The sequence below is a fragment of the Amblyomma mixtum genome, chromosome 3, assembly GCF_055824585.1.
Source record: "Amblyomma mixtum isolate Tamu chromosome 3, ASM5582458v1, whole genome shotgun sequence".
In the NCBI taxonomy this organism is placed as follows: domain Eukaryota; kingdom Metazoa; phylum Arthropoda; class Arachnida; order Ixodida; family Ixodidae; genus Amblyomma; species Amblyomma mixtum.
The window spans coordinates 427,113,190-427,129,172 of record NC_143014.1 but is presented as its reverse complement, the minus strand read 5'-3'; the positions used below and the strand labels follow the sequence as shown (position 1 = coordinate 427,129,172).

At 45.4% G+C, this 15,983-nt stretch overlaps 1 protein-coding gene across 1 annotated transcript in view; it reads left to right on the top strand.

Annotated features, from left to right (window-relative positions):
• Window positions 1–429: 429 nt before the first annotated feature.
• LOC149357993 (uncharacterized) overlaps window positions 430–15,983 on the top strand; it is a 49,876-nt gene continuing 34,322 nt past the window's right edge. Inside the window, exons 1-5 of the mRNA XM_089576705.1 lie at window positions 430–637; window positions 3,993–4,200; window positions 6,472–6,578; window positions 9,137–9,339; window positions 13,394–13,565. Coding sequence (XP_089432831.1) covers window positions 476–637; window positions 3,993–4,200; window positions 6,472–6,578; window positions 9,137–9,339; window positions 13,394–13,565 — 852 coding nt within the window. The 5' untranslated portion in view covers window positions 430–475. The remainder of the gene's footprint in view (window positions 638–3,992; window positions 4,201–6,471; window positions 6,579–9,136; window positions 9,340–13,393; window positions 13,566–15,983) is intronic.

Below are 15,983 nucleotides of genomic sequence, written 5' to 3'. Positions count from 1 at the left end.
CTGTGTAAGGGTGCATGAGAATGGCCTTCTAAATCTCGCTTTCGCTAGATACAGCTCACACATCAGAGTAGCAAGCGCAAACTTGCATTTGTTACCAATATGTGAAAATAACGAGGTTACACTCCTCTTCAAATATTAGGCTTAGGAATTAACCGCCCACACAACATTGCAGGCTCTTGCACAGCCAGCTGTTCCAAGAATATTTTTAGCAGATGGCGCGTCACTGCAAGCAGGTGGATTGCGGTGACGTTGGTAGCGAACTTTTACGTCCCAAGTGGCCGCTATAAAAGAGTATTCCACATCTACAAATGTACTTGCTCCATTACCTGTCCCTACCTTGTTTTAATTTGCTCAGTATTTTTTTTTCTAAGTACCAAAGACCTTTCAAAATTCGTTGCAGCAAAACTGCACAGGAACCAGCCTTCATCTAAACTAAAAAATTCGCGTGACGTCTAAACAAGCCCGTGCGCTGAAGATGCCCTCAACCTCGGAAGAACAGCTCTCCAGCTCAAGGGTGTCTGTCGTCATTGAAAACTGCGTTGTCAAGTCTCGAGTCTCAGGAACCATCGTACCGGACGTGAATTTCGCAACTTTCTTCATTGAGGCCTGGCAAAACTACGAGGACCGAACTGCGCTGGTGAGCACAGCACTCCCTTCGTTGGCTCTGTTCAACAGCATTGGTTAACAGAATGGCGGTGTAATACAATTAAGGGCAAAATTAGCAATCGATGTTATCTTTATAGGCAAGCAATATATAATATGTTTTCACTTTACTTGCGCATGGCAGACCATCACAAACTTCACAATTCTCATCTCAATTTCTTTTCAAAAATGGCGCTTGCCCTTTGTAGCCGGTATTTTTAGTCTTTGTTGGCCGTTTGGTAAAATAAATCGTTAATGGCTTTTAATGGTGAAAGTTAACGATGAAAGTTCCAAGTTAGCGCCTGTCCTTTCTGCATCTGTGACGCCCGTGTCTTTCTTGCGCTGTTTTCAAAAACCTGTTACCAACTAGCCCAAACCAAGCTACTGTTGCATCAAATCATGAATGGTTTAGATAGGGGACCCTTTTTCTTCACAGCCCTTTCCCCTGTTGGTTGATTTGCGGCATATCAATTATGAGCCATACCCATTCTGTCACCGGGAACGACAGCGAGTGTGCGATGTTTCTCGAATAACAGATCTAATGACAAGAATGTTCGCATGCCATTAACCATTGATAAACAGGCGCAAAGCATAGTTACTAAATCAATGTGACATTTCCCGACAATAGGGTGACAGAATTAAAGGAGCGAAATGTTCTCAACGTTTGCCAGATAGGTATGTTGCGGCATTTGATCAAAGATGTTTTATCGTTGATCTTCTTGGCGCCGTCTGAGTCTGATCGTTGAATTCTGTAAACGAAAAATTTGCATAAGTATCTGTTTTTGCCGTTTTTCAGGAATCGCGCCAGTTCATAAAAATCAGTGGCGCGAATAATTTCGCCAAATTGTCGACATGTAGTGCGCAAAAAATGGCTAATTGATCAGCGCGTGCATGATTTATATGTGAAGCAACAAGTGCGAAGGGCAGTAGTAAGGTCCCTCTGCCGTGCTGCTTTTGGGAATTTCTTTTTTTTTATGGGGTTTAACGTCCCAAAGCGACTGAGGCTATGAGAGACGCCGTAGTGGAGGGCTCCGGAAATTTCGACCACGTGGGGTTCTTTAACGTGCTCTGACATCGCACAGTACACGGGCCTCTAGAATTTCTCCTCCAAAGAAATTCCAGCCGCCGCGGCCGGGATCGAACCCGCGTCTTTTGGGACAGCAGCCGAGCCCCATAGCCGCTGAGCCACCGCGGCGGCTTTTTGGGAATAATATTACGGCCGAGAAAGCAGGCGTTCCAATTACTTCCAAATATGTCCTCTTGAAGGAACAATAGCCATCAGGGCATTTTTTTTTTGTGCACTTCTTAGTTCCTGCTCAGAAGGATCAAATGAAAGTGGGGTATAACGTAGCATGAGCCCTATAGCTTTTTCAGCCTGAAAAAGCTTACAGACCTTGGAGAAAGGAGACGCATTTAGGGTCGTGTCACGTCTGCTCTGAGGAATTAAGTACCCGTGAATTATTCTCTACGTACGACTGCATTCTAAGAAGGGAAAAATAAGTCGTTTACGGTACATGGCCTCATCTTCTAGGGACCATTGAGAGGTTGTTTGCAAGGATCCGCGCAGTACGAATGTATATATTCATGACTTTCTCCGTCATCCTCGCTATTAATTGTCGTCCCTTTTTTTTCCCATCGTGCTCTTTTAAGCAGTGGGGGAGCCACAGGCGCGGGCGAGCTGGTTTCGGACACTTTTAAATAGAGTCAGAATTTTTTGGTGTTAGAGGCAGAAGTGCGCTTGAAACTGATACGCAATCACTTAGAGGCCCAGCAAACATTTAGACCAGGGCGTAAGATCTCTTACATAGGCTTGACATATTCCCCACTGCGTTGGCACAAATTGAAAAGGCAATAAAAATGGAATGCCATGATACCGACAAAGTTAACAGGAAGGCTAATTGCGCCGTGCGTATCGCAACCTCCCCAGATCCGACAACAATTCTCATAAAAGACGTGGTGTAAACGGGTATTTTTTGAATAAAAAATGCCGACCACAAACATGTAATGCGGAAATATCTCGATCACTATGCATTGAAAACCAATACCATTGCAAATACACCTATCCAAGCTCATCTTTCACCCTTTTCAAAGCGTGCCTTGTTCATTCATTCTGCAGAGGTTATTTCAAGGCCATTTAGTGTACGCGCATGTAGTCTCCATAATGCTTCGTAAGGCTGCCAAAAACAACACAAGCAGTGGTTGCATATACCGCTGGGATGAACGCCTGTTAAGTGAGGTCGTCAGTCGTTAGGCTGAATCTGTTTTGCAAGGGCAGCTTGTACTTTAAGACACTAATCTTAGAGTGAACCAGCCACACACTCCAGGAATGAACTCCAAGGAATATTGAAAAAACATAGTCTGGAAGGAGCCTCTATATTTGTCAGCTTTATTTCTGAAAGGTTCATTTAGCTTATGTTTTTCTGGAAAACATGAAAGTATCGTTATCGCAGTGCACAGTATTCAATTTAGCAAGAAGAAAAATGTTAATTTGGATGCCGGAAGACTGAGGCTAAATTTTGTAATAATTTAACGGCGGGCTAGTATCAACTCAACTGCAGGGTAAAAAAATACTGCACCCTTAAAGGCCCACACTAATGTTAGTACCCTTTCCACACCCTTTTTGTTTTTTTTTAAGTGCGCGCTGAGCACGTTAGCGCCGTTAATGCCCCTATGCACTCTTACAAGTTGCACGGGTGCAAGGGCTTTGCTGCTCCTTTGGGTGTAAAGGTGCGTAAGGGTGTGCGGGTGTTCTTTAATTATTTGAGCAACTTTTCAGTAGTTCAATCACATGTGCTTTTAAAACGATATGAGCTATTCGAACATTCCATTAAATGACAGTTGCAGCTTTGATGCGTGCAGCCATGACTGGGATTTGCGCTCCCATAGTGTGATAATTAACTGAATTATTTTAGCTGAAGCGCTATGCATCACTCTCTCCGCGGAGTTTGGAGTCAGGTGGCGAAACGTTAGCACCGCAGAGCCAGTTTCCCCTGCCCACGCTTATTTTAAAAATGATAGGTGCAAAGGAGGGCTTTTAGAGGGTAAGAGGCGCCGGCGTATTGTATCCTCAACAAAAACTACCACATTGTCCCTCCTAGTCATTGAGAATGCTACAGTGGTAGACAGGTGAGTGTTTGCTTCTGAGAGTCCTCTGTGTTGTGATGGTATCCCGGTATGCCTGGCCCGCTACTTGTGACCGCTCTCATTGCCTCGATAAACGATGCATTAGAGCTGTCGCCGTCACTTCTTACCTTGGCTTAGGTTGCAATTCTTGAAAGTTAATGGTTTACCCTGTGCCGTGCGAGTACTTCCCCCGAGTTCAGGTACCCTTCGCACATGTGTTCGCACAGGTGGATGCCAAGTCTGGCTCCCGGTACACCTTCGGCCAGCTGTTGGATGTATGCCGCAGGGTTGCGGCGGGGCTTCGGAGACTCGGCCTGCGCCCCGGTGATGTTGTCGCGTACCGCGGCGCAAACAGCTGTGAGCTCCTAGTCGCCATATGCGGCACTTTCTTCGCTGGTAGCACCGCCGCTCTCATCAAGACCAATCTCACCGAAGGTTTGTGGTGGCCTTCCTCATCACTTTACTGCATGAATAGCCGTACTGCCTTCTTCGTTGGCGATTAATGAAATGACAGCCTCTGTGCGATTACAAACATGGTCGACTGGCCGGCACCAGAAACAGAGGAATTATAAAGTCAAGCTACTAAGTCTTTACTGAAGCATTGAGAATACTGAATGGCGCTACCAGGAAAATAATTTAGCTGTGGTATTTTCACTGGAACTTAATAATGGGAGTGTCCTCTGTGGCGGACACAGGAGAAAAAAACATATATCTATGGTCGCCGAGACTGCATCGGAAGCGTGCAATCGAAGCTTTGGACTGCCTCCCCTTACAAAGGCACAGGTGTTGCGATGTGGGCTTGTTGGTTACCGATCGTGTTTGAAACAGCGCAAGCATGGGGCACAGTGAGGATACATCACGAGCGCTGATTATCAACTGGCTTTATTCCAAGCAGCTGAGGAACATATGTAGGTTTTACAAGCTGGGAAGAGCAATTAATTACAAAATGTACACAACGCGGCATGACATAGGGAACGCCACTACTTCACTAGGCACATAACCGTCATTCTTTCAGGCCTAAAGCGCACTGCCACAAGTAACAAAGCTGTGGCGTTATTATAACAACACGGTATGCTTCGCGTTCCGGTCCACCGGCACACTTTTACGAACGGAGCCTATCTGGTGTATGATATTTCTTGCTAACATAATTGCACCCACAGCTGTGCTGAATCGGAAGCCCATTCTGCAGTGACTAATCAGCGTGGCAAAATAAAATAGATTTATGTAATGTCCCAGACGGGATCTTTAAGGGTTCAATAAATGTTGAAATGATGATGATTACCCTGAGCGCTTTAGCGCAGAGCAACGAATGGGAATGATTTGCCTCAAGTGCCACAGTCATGGCAGCAGAAGAAGAATGCACTACACCGGCCTCGAACATAACTTTGTAGCGGCATAATCGCAACCATTTCGGGAGAAAGAGGCACAACGCGATACAGATTTGCATAGTCATCAACTTCATTTTATTATTCACAGGTATCAAAGAACAAATACAGCGAAATTATTTAACACCATCCTGGCATCACGCGCACCCATTATGAAGAGGCCAGCTGAAGAGGAACACAGCAATATTTATTAACATTTTAAACCTCAGAATGTAGCATTTTGCCCCACCTAGCGGGGCAAAATGGGAGAGCGCAAGGGAGCAAAGAGACGCTCTTTTATACTCAAGATAATACACATCCTTGAACTGAGCACACATAAAGTTGGCTTTGTGGACATTTAGATAGCCTATGAGACCCTAATCGAATGACAGAAAGTGTGCCGAGACCGAACCTGGAACTGTTCTGTTCCATGGCCCAATATGCAGCCTGGGTACTTCTTCAGTCGTGCTTGGTGTGTAGCCTGACTACGCGATATTTTTTTGATTTCCGGCCTGATTTCGCAATTTCTTCCTCTAATAATCTGGCAGTTGTTCTTTCGTTCTGCCCGGTTGAACGGACGTGCGATTTGGTTCGATTAGTAACTCATGGAGGCGAGGTTTCTATCGTGGTTGTAAGCCAAACAGAAAAGAGCTTGCTCCAGATTTGTAATCGTTGACGAGTAGTTTTTCTTACTCGCCGGACGGAGTGCGATGAAGACTTTTTATGCTCTTGCTGCATTTCATATCCTTTCATTTTCTTCTTTGTTCTGTCGTAGGTGCCTTTGAGGTCACCAAAACAAGTGATGACGGGCACTCGAGGCCTTAGACCACTCGGATGATGTCCGAGTGGTCTAAGGCACGAGAAAGCGACAGCGTGACGTCAACAGTAAGAGCGCAGAGCAATAAAAAGCAAAGTGGAAATAGAGAAATTTCTCACTCCATTCGTACGGGAGAGGAAGGAATGGCCTATAGGTGACTGTTACGGAAAGAACCTATAGGGGTGCATACCGTGGACAGAGGAGTCGGTGACGTGGGCGGAGGAATGCACAAACTTAGGGTGGTTGCCGTGTGAACAACCTGGTGGGTGTCTACCGAGCAAGGGGGAGGTCCATTAAGCCGATTCCAATCACCTTCCGCTGCTTATTGCGCTGAGGCGGCAACCTTAGCTTTTTAAGCTTTTAGAGCAGCGCTAACGCATTGTCATCGCATAAAGATAAACGTCCCGAATTCTCTTTGTTCTCGAGCTTGTACCCTTTTTGAAAAGGCGTACTAATCAGATGACTAAAATATGGTTTTGCTGTGGTGCCTGTTCTCCAATAGCTAACTATTTTTTCTTCTCGCAGGAGAAGTTCACCGTCAAATTGCTGACACGCAACCAAAGTTTGTCTTCTGTGATGGAGACAACATCAGAAGTACTGAACAGGCTTGCAGAGGTGTTTCATCAGTTCAGGTCAATATTTTATGTTGTTACGTATCTTGAAAGCCTTCTTTTTATAGATGTCGTGCGAATGTTAACATTTTACCGGGTGTTCACAATTATTCAGTGCAGCTGCTTTTTTTTACAGCCGTGAAAGGCAATAAAACCAAGTATATGCATGTCAATTGTACGGAAAAGTGGGCATTATGTACGTGATAACGTGGGATGAAAGAATGTTCAGTCAACAGAAATGGTACGAGTTTATATATTTAGTTTTGGGCGCCAGATCATGGTTTGGTTTATGGGGTTAAACGTCCCAAAGGAACTCAGGCTATGAGGGACGCCGTAGTGAAGGTATCCAGAAATTTCGACCACCTGGGGTTCTTTAACGTGCGCTGAAACCGTACTCTACACTGGGCTCTATAATTTCGCCGCCAACCAAATTTGACTGCTCCGCAGTTGGTTTCGAAACCGCGTCTTTCGGGTCAGCAGCCGAGCACCATAACCACTGAGCCACCACGGCGGCCGGGGCGCGAGATTATAATGTAATATTGAAGGCTGTAACCATCGAAGGTTAGCTCAGTTTTTGAATTGTCGGAACCGGCTTTGGGGTTGAAAATCGAAAGCATGCTATTGAAAACTGGTTAGACGCTTATCATAGTTGATATTATTTTCCTTAGGGTTTTGTAGTTTGCTCTTTCTTTCAGACGTGTCATGTCATGCAGTCGCAGCCCATCTCTGCATGCATAAATTGGAGTGTTCTGAAAGAATTTAGACAATATTTTTTACCCTGCTTACAAACATATGCTCTTGTCTTTTTCTACTTTGAGCACCAGATAATGTGCGCCTCTGGATAATAAATCATCGTCACATGCTGTCTTGTCGGAGTGAATCAGACACGAACATATTCTTATTCCTCGAGTTTGTTACGTGAAAACGATGCGCTACTCGTAGCTTGATGAAAGGTAAGAATGCCGATTAAAGGCGAAACAGAAGTAACGTCTTTTCTTTCTACGGGTAATTTAACCAGTACAACATATGAGTTTTCATTATGCTTTGTTGTGTTTTATGGCACATAAGCAGCTAACGCTATCATACACAAAATATACTAACTAAAAGTACCCATGATTTTTAAAAAATAGTTTCCTAGATGAGTGTAAATCATTTGAGCGCTGTCCAAAGTATCCGGGCCAAGTCAACCGTACTTTTTCGTTCTGGAAACCTTATTCTTTGCGAAAACTTTTTTTCGCGTTCTAAATATTGGTGTCAGATATAAATTGTCAATGCGGAAGTTGTAGATTCTCTTGGAAAACGGCTGGATGAACTAATTGCACCAAACTATCATGTACGCAGCCTTTTTTACAGGCCTTAAAGCCCGCAAATTACACAAGCTTAGGCGAAACATCGGTACTTGAGCGTCGCAAGACGCGTCTCAGACAGGGACAGCTTTCCATCGAAACGCTGTCCCTGAACGAACTTTTCATGAGCCCTGGGCGAGAGTAATGTGCTAGCATCTGTAGCGCGAGAACATGGGTTTTACGCGGGTCTTTTAAGGCTGGAAAATAAAGGTGCGGAAATGGTACCTTGGTGCCAATATTTCAGGCAGCTGTGTTTCAGTACCATTTACGACTTCTGAAGTGAGGCTTTGTTCTTGAACCGACTGTCTAAAAAGTTATATAATTAGTCTTTTATTTAATTAAAAATCTCTTGACTAGACCACACGACTCTCAAAAGCACATAACTGGCTTTACTCGAGTAGGAGACTCTGTGTTTTTAAGTCCTTGTTTACTTTTAGCACAGAAGTCCTGGATATTTCGTTTCGCACCCGCCGCAGTGGCTCTGTGACATTAACGTTCGCCTGCTGATCCCAAGGTCCCGGGTCCGATTCCGGCCATGGCGACCGTATTTCGATGGCGGCCAAAAAAAAATTATCAGACATAAGCTTACCGGCTTTGCGCATAAATCAGCGAAAGCTAATTGGCATTACAGGCCGAGACGTCTGGAATGGCAGTCTCATTTTGACGCTTCAGAGGCGACTGCCTAGTTGGGCGTCTCAAAGTGCAGTTTTGGCGTCTCTACGCTCAGATGCGTACTCGGCCTTCCTCCGCTTGCGGTCTTCGTTTCGATTGCGTTCCAGGAACGCTTCACGAACTCCAGTCCAATTTCCGGTGCTGTATTATTCGCAGCCTGAACGCTCTGTTGATTTCGAGGAAAAGAAACGCACATTACTGGCTCCTTGGGTCAGTGGACACCTCAGTCGCGCTTTGAGGTACGTGACGGCAGTGTCCACCTAACGCGCTTCGCGTAACTTGTTACATGGCTGTCGTTGTACTCGCTATATTGTTTCTTTAAATGACTTGTACAAAGCTATAACAAATTTAGCTGTATAATGAATGTGTGTTGGGCGATCTCAGAGCCCGTTAGAGAACCTTGGGTGGATGAAACTATTGCGTAGCCCTCCACTGCACCGTCCCTCACAGGCCATGTTACCGCTTAAGGAAGTGAAAACCCCACAATTAACAAAATATTTGTTCCGCTTCACCGTGGCTGCCTGTGTTTCTGTTAGCGCATTTCTTCTTTTATCTTTGCAGACTATCATTGCCATCACAGGAGCTTCTGAAGGAGTACCCAGCCTCTCGGAACTAATGGAGTCGGCTCTTGACGACCCTGAGCCTCATGTGAATGCAGGCCCAGACTCGGTGTTGGCGATAATATACTCAAGTGGCACCACGGGATTGCCTAAAGGCGTGCAAATCACGCACCGCAATCTTATCGCAAAAGCGGCAATGTATGGGTAAGCGCAGCAAGACTGAGCGCAAGCGTTTATAAGGCTGCCGCCTTGTACAGCCATGCGGAGTTGTAATAGTAATGCGCGCCCATCGAGCCGGCAGCATGGCAGCACCTGATAACAGTAATAAGTAATTTGTGAGCGCTCGCGCAAGCGCACAAAGTGCTCTATCATTACGAGCGTCGAATGCTGCTTTATTCCCTTCACGAATACACTTGCAATAACCTTTGTTTGAAAAACAACCGGCATGAAGATTTAAAGAAAGATGCCTTTGAAGGAAATGTTGCGTTTCCATACTTACTAACAGCAGAGTACAAAGCTGATTCAAACTTGTGTGACTCTGTTCCTACTTCGCAGCGGGCTACGGAAAAACAACGTTCACATTCCAGGCAATTGCTTCACGCGTGTCTTTGTTTTATATTCACTCTACATTGCACGCGCGAACTTCAGTAGTAAGAAAATAGAGTTGTTTGAAAACACGTTTAATTCCTTTCGTTACTCAAACAGAGGCTGCGGTATAGTAAAGAGGAACCCTTGTCGCAGTGACGCGTCATAGTCACGCACATGCTCTACTTAACACTATTTTTTTTCCAAACATAATGGGGCAGGGCGCGTGCCGTCGTGAACGGATCACTGTAAGAGACGACACCATTGCTAGGAAGGACTTCATGCGTTTGCGCGAACTCTCGCCGATTTCATCGTCGTTATAAGGCGTTGATATGACGCGCAGTAGGCAGAACCGCGTGATATTGGACAGCTCCAGGATGCCGTTTACCGTGTTACCGTTACTGCTGCCGCAGTACTGGAAGCCCGCGTGCCGTCAGTACGCAAGTGCAGATCGCCGTGAGGGCGCGAGCCAGGCACCCGGCAGCTGCGCGAACGTCTGGCGCATCGCGACGAATCGGCGCGTGCGCACTGGGCTCCCTGTATTCCGGCAACGGTAACGGTAGCACGGCACACGATATGCTAAATGTGTCTATTATTAAACATCTGCAAGGCTGTACTGCATGACATTTCAACGCGGATGGTTAGGGCCTTTTACGAAGTTGACTGCATATCCATGGCCGCACGTTGCATGTGCACAAAGTGCGGCCTGCTGCGTCACCCGGTCATAGCATGGGGGTTTTAAACAAGGATTTAGTGTTTTGGCCGTGATTAACGTAGAAATTCAGTGTAGGTCTTGTGCCTACTTGGCCCAACCTGGCAATTTCGCGTTTGGGTTTCGATTTCGACTCCACCGCGAATTCAGTGTTCTGGGGTGCCTCGATGCCAGCATCGCTTTTAAATTTTAATCTGAAATAAGACGTCCGTGCGTGGCAGCAATATTCAGCAGTTTCATGCCCCAAAGCTGCGAACATGCTGCTCTAAAACCATTTTCTATCGATTTTCAATGGCTCTAGCTGGCAACACAGTTGCTTAAAGATCAGCCCAGTATGCCTCAAACAAGGATGTTAAATCGATGCACTCGTTTAGAAAAGTGGTATGTCATTAATTCATAGATGTATTCTTAGCCTCCGCATCGTATAAAGTTGAAAAAAAAAACGGCCAGTTTTTGTCTTCCTCTTCGCAGTCGTTGTCATTGGGTGGGACGCGGTTTCGAATCGTGAGACGCCGTCAAACGTACCGAAATGCCTGGATTCTCTCTGAGCGTCTGTGTGTGGGTTATAACTTAGCAAATCCGCCATACCAGGATCTCCTATAGTGGTGGTCACCTAGACCATATCTGCCATGAAAACAGTCAAGGGATGAAAGGGGCAGATATATATTTCGTTTTCGTTTATTTACTTAAAAAAAAAAACTGGACAGTACAGTCTAAGCAAGCAGGGTGGGCATAAAAGTTCGTGAAATCACGAAGAAGCAACCTGGAAGAAAATAAAGCACAAATAGCGCTCGTTGGTCAGACCTCACGCAACACGGTTTAGTTATCCGATTCCAACCTGAAATGTGAACTTTACTCATTTAAATACTTCTAAGTAATTAAAGTTATTTAAAGAACTTAAGTGTGCTGCCTGTAGTAAAGTCGAATTGTGGATTTTTTTCCCCCAAGCATTTCAACCTACAAGATCCGAGCACCAGGCCCGGGAAATCTTGCAGCGATTAAAGAAACCGGTGTGTACGGTGGCGCTGGGGATCGAACGCAGCACATACGGAATAGGAGGCGAATTTACCCCGAAAGGTCACTTCGAACCAGCGGTTTGGCCGAGGATCTTTTTAACAAGCATTTCCGAATTAAAAGCCGAGCATCAGGCCCGGGGAAAACTTTAAGCACTTGAAAAGCGCTCGGTAACCGGCAGCACTGAGGACCGAACCAAGCGTTTCCTGAATGCGAAGGGACATTCTACCTGAAGGCCACCGCTCTGGATTTAAGAGCAACCTCGTCCATTCCTTGATCAGAATTACTGCTTTGAATTTTTGTCTTCCTACAATATTTTTATTGTATATTTTGTACACTCGCGAAGTTCACCAATGACACAATTCAACAGTCATCGGAACCGAGGAGCATAAGGGCTGCTTTTTTTAATTTCTGGTATTCATCAATGGGAGAATAATTAAGTAAATATTTTAAAGATAGTTCATTAGAAAGCAGGACAAAAACAACCATATGCCAGCGGTGGGATCCGAAATCACGAGCTTGGAATTTCGCGTCTCGTGCTCTACCAACTAAGCTACGACGACGGCTGTCCAGTCGCCTGCTTTCGGGGTATTTATATGTAGTGTAACGGAACATTTAGAGTGTTCACCAGCGCCACCCTCGTCCATAGCGGCGGACGTATTACGTCCTGTATTACGGCGAGTGCCACGTAGGAGCATGGTCGAACGGTGAGGGTGGAAGATGTGCGAGAACCTTTTATGCTACGTAGGGCATCAAGAGGGCCAGAATCGAGGCCTTCGTTAGCTGTAGAGGATAAAAGCGATGGGAAAAGAGGGGTTGTTATGTCTCAAACATGACGGAATCCAACAATCACCAGAAAGAAGGAGGATAAGGGATGTTTTTTTTATTTGTGATCTTCATTAATGGAAGAATAATACAGTAATTGTTTCAAAGATAATTGATTAGAAATCCAAAGAAAAACAACCACGTGTAGCCGGTAGGATCCGATGACGAGGTTAGCGCTGGTGAACACTGTCAATGTTCGGTTGCAATACACATAAATGCCCCCAAAAATCAGAAAATTGGACAGCCGTCACCGTTGCTACTTTGGTAAAGCATCGGACGCTAGATTCGGACGTCGTGGATTCGGATGCTACCTTAGGCATGTGGTTGTTTTTTCTTATGCTTTGTAATCAATGATCTTTAAAGCATTTACTTTATTAATCTCTCATTGATGAACAACATTAATTAAAGAAACTCCTCTGCTCCTTGGTTCCGGTAACTGTTGGATTCCGTCTCGTTTATTATAACGAGTCCCTCTTTTCTCTTTTGTATGTCAAGTTCACTAATGTACAGCTTCCATTTGTTGCGTTAGTTGCAGTGTTTTCACTGCTGCGAATGCGGTGCATGGATCTAATCCCGGTTTTAGAGCCACTTGCTTTCTTCTTTTTGTTCTTATTTTCATTGCTTGTCTTCGCCGCTTTCAGTGTATTTAGTTGCTTACGACAATCATGGGAGGGCCTGATACAGTGACTGACTAGGGGACCTCCATCTGGAAATTCTTTTTTGTAACCTCACTGCAAGAACTTAATAAAGCCTTAGTCTGATCCCAAAGAAATTCTAACCTAAACTTCTTTCCTCAAGTTCAAGCCGCTCAATTTTTAAACTTTTGCTTAAGACGGCGGACAGTCAGTGTTTGCATATTTTTAAAAGATAAACGTTACAGCTGTTTCCTGTATTTTTTCAAGAATTTTTGTATTAGATTTAGTATACTGGTCCCAAACTATGCATGCATATTCGTGTTTAGGTTCAGAGGAATACAAAATAGCTTAATGTTACGCGGGGCATTTTTCAGTCTTAAGCGGCACAATTTCCTGTACTGTTTTCGTTGTTTCTTCTCCATACAACAGGGTGTATAAATATAACTTGAAGAAAGTGTTAAAATTAATTTACGACGTTTGCTTTCAGGCTTCAAGACCAGTCATTGTTTTACAAAGACGACAAGGTCTTGAGCTTAGCACCACTGATGCACATCGGAGGCTTCACAATGACATTTTGTAACCTCGCCCATGGCTGTACATCGGTATTGATTCAAAAGGCGGACATCGATGCGTTCTTGGGCGCCGTTGAAGCGTACAGGGTAAATATCGAGTGAACAGATACCCGCAAGTTTACGTTCAAATAGAATACCTGCGTAGTAATTTCAGTCATTCTTGCGTGTATATTTTTTTTGGAGAGGAAAAAGGTTATACAACATTTTTTGCGAGCCGAACCACAAACAAAAGGCGTATGATAAAAACAGAATAGTTAAAAAATGAAATTATTGGAGAAAGAAACGCTTACACGGATGATATCTGACATGAAGGTTAAGAGGTTCTGCAGACATACGGATTTGGAGCTGGAATGTTCTGCAATGACACCAACGCAGTGTCGTACTGCGTCACATTTCCCCTCTGGTATGACGAAACTACGAACCGTACAGAACTGTGTCAGTTGTATCAGTGCGCATCGCAGTCCCGTACAATTAACATGCGGGCGTTTCTTACCCTCGCTTCAATGTTTTGTAAGCAACGATGTGAACCTGCAATGCGTTTCCTGCTCTGCACTTTTCGGGTTGCACCCACTTTCGCTGGTTGCTCATTGTACTTCATACTGCGGAACCAAAAGCGACTGATGTGATGCCTGCCGCCGCAACTGTAATCTGTAAAGGCGGAATGCAGCACTTTTGTACTGAGATTCTGGTGCAGGTTACAGAACCTCGGATGTTCCCATTTAATCTCGAGCTCTCTGCAGCGGCATGTCGCATAACTCATAGTGCTACTATGATACGTCAGAACAACATTATGTTGGTTTGGTTTATGGGGTTTAACGTCCCAAAGCGACTCCGGCTATGAGGGACGCCGTAGAGAAGAGCTCTGGAAATTTCGACCACCTGGGGTTCTTTAACGTACGCTGACATCGCACAGCACACGGACTTCTAGAATTTTGCCTCCATCGAAGTTCACCCGCCGCGGCCGGGATCGAACCCGCCTCTTTCGGGTCGGCAGCCGAGCACCATAGCAACTGAGCCACCGCGGCGGCAGAACAACAGTAGAGTGATAGCATGCATTATATATGAATGTCAGGAACACCTATATTGCGGTTCCAAATTTGGTCAATAAAAAAGACGCAAGGGCGGAAAAGGGCTGCTTGGCGTGAGGAGCTTCAGAAATGTCTTCCAGTAGTGTGGCAACTCTGGCGCAGAGCAGTTAACCGCTGGAAACTCCTTTCGTCTTGGGGGGTTCAAAACGGAGTAATGAATATGGTATTACTGGACTGCCTGTGGAAAGCTTTTTTAGATTTTGAGGCTCTGGCAAGGTTCAAAAACCAAGACATCTGGTCAAGTACAGGCTTGCAACGGCAGAAGATTGTAGTTGCCATTCCGCAGCGTAGGATACTGGAATCCGCATAGAGAACGATGGAGCCACGGACATGTGGGAATCTTGCTGAGAAATGCGGTCGCCAAGAGACGACAATGCATGACTGGACATTGGGCAAGAAATATCGCTTGGTTTGTTGCCGCTTAGTTGTTTAAAATTCCAGTGAGGAGGAAGAACCGGGGGGGGGGGGGGGGGGGGCGGCTGTGGCAGCGAGGAATGCGACGAAACGTAAGCCATTAGTGTTCGTGTTGAGTGCGAAAGTGGCCTTTAACCTACGAGCCTAACGCCGTTGTTCCACTAGTTAAGCCCATTCTATTGAGCTGGGCATGTACTTGCAAAGTGACTATATGGATGATACGTAGAAGTCAAGTGATGACTTTCATAGCCTCTCAAAGGCTTCGAGAGGATCCCATTGAGTCGTTGCTAAATGCTGAAGCTGCGCTCCGTGAAGGAGGCCAGTTTGCAGAATCACACACGCCAGATGCCGTGCGACATGCAAGGAGGCTCCGCTAGTCTTGGGAGCAATACGGCGTATGAGACCTAGTATTTAAGTTGTTTGGTTTTAACCTGAGACAGCCAAGTGCTCCCTGTTCCCACCTAAGTGATCATCAAACCCAGAATGATAACAGGGTCGAGCATTCTTGAAGTAAGGTCTCGGACAGTTGTAGCCGAATTGGCATTGGAGCCAGTGAGTACCCCCCACCCTCCTCTCTGCGCTGCAGTTGCATCATCCCAGCTTTGCACCCCATGCGGTTCGCACTCTCTTAGGTACGCCACTATTAATTCATTAGAGACATTACAAAAAGGAGCAACCTTTCATGTAGCTTCAAGTCGATGTCGCCCTATTAAACTGATACAGAATCTTGCAGGTGCTCAAGGTGCGTTGCTGATCATACAGCAAAGTTTCAAACAGTACATTACATTATGCTGCAGTTAAATTGAAGCAGCAATTTTATAATTGGGCGCTTCTGTCTCAGCAAAATTTAATAAATATTTTGGAAGCCACAGCGGGCGTCCCCGAGACATTCGAATCGGGGCGAAAACACGCGGCATAACGAGAAGTTAGGGATGCAGGCGGCTGACTACGCAACCTTGCAATGAGGTGCCGCAAGGTTAAAACCGAGGTCACAAAACTGCGG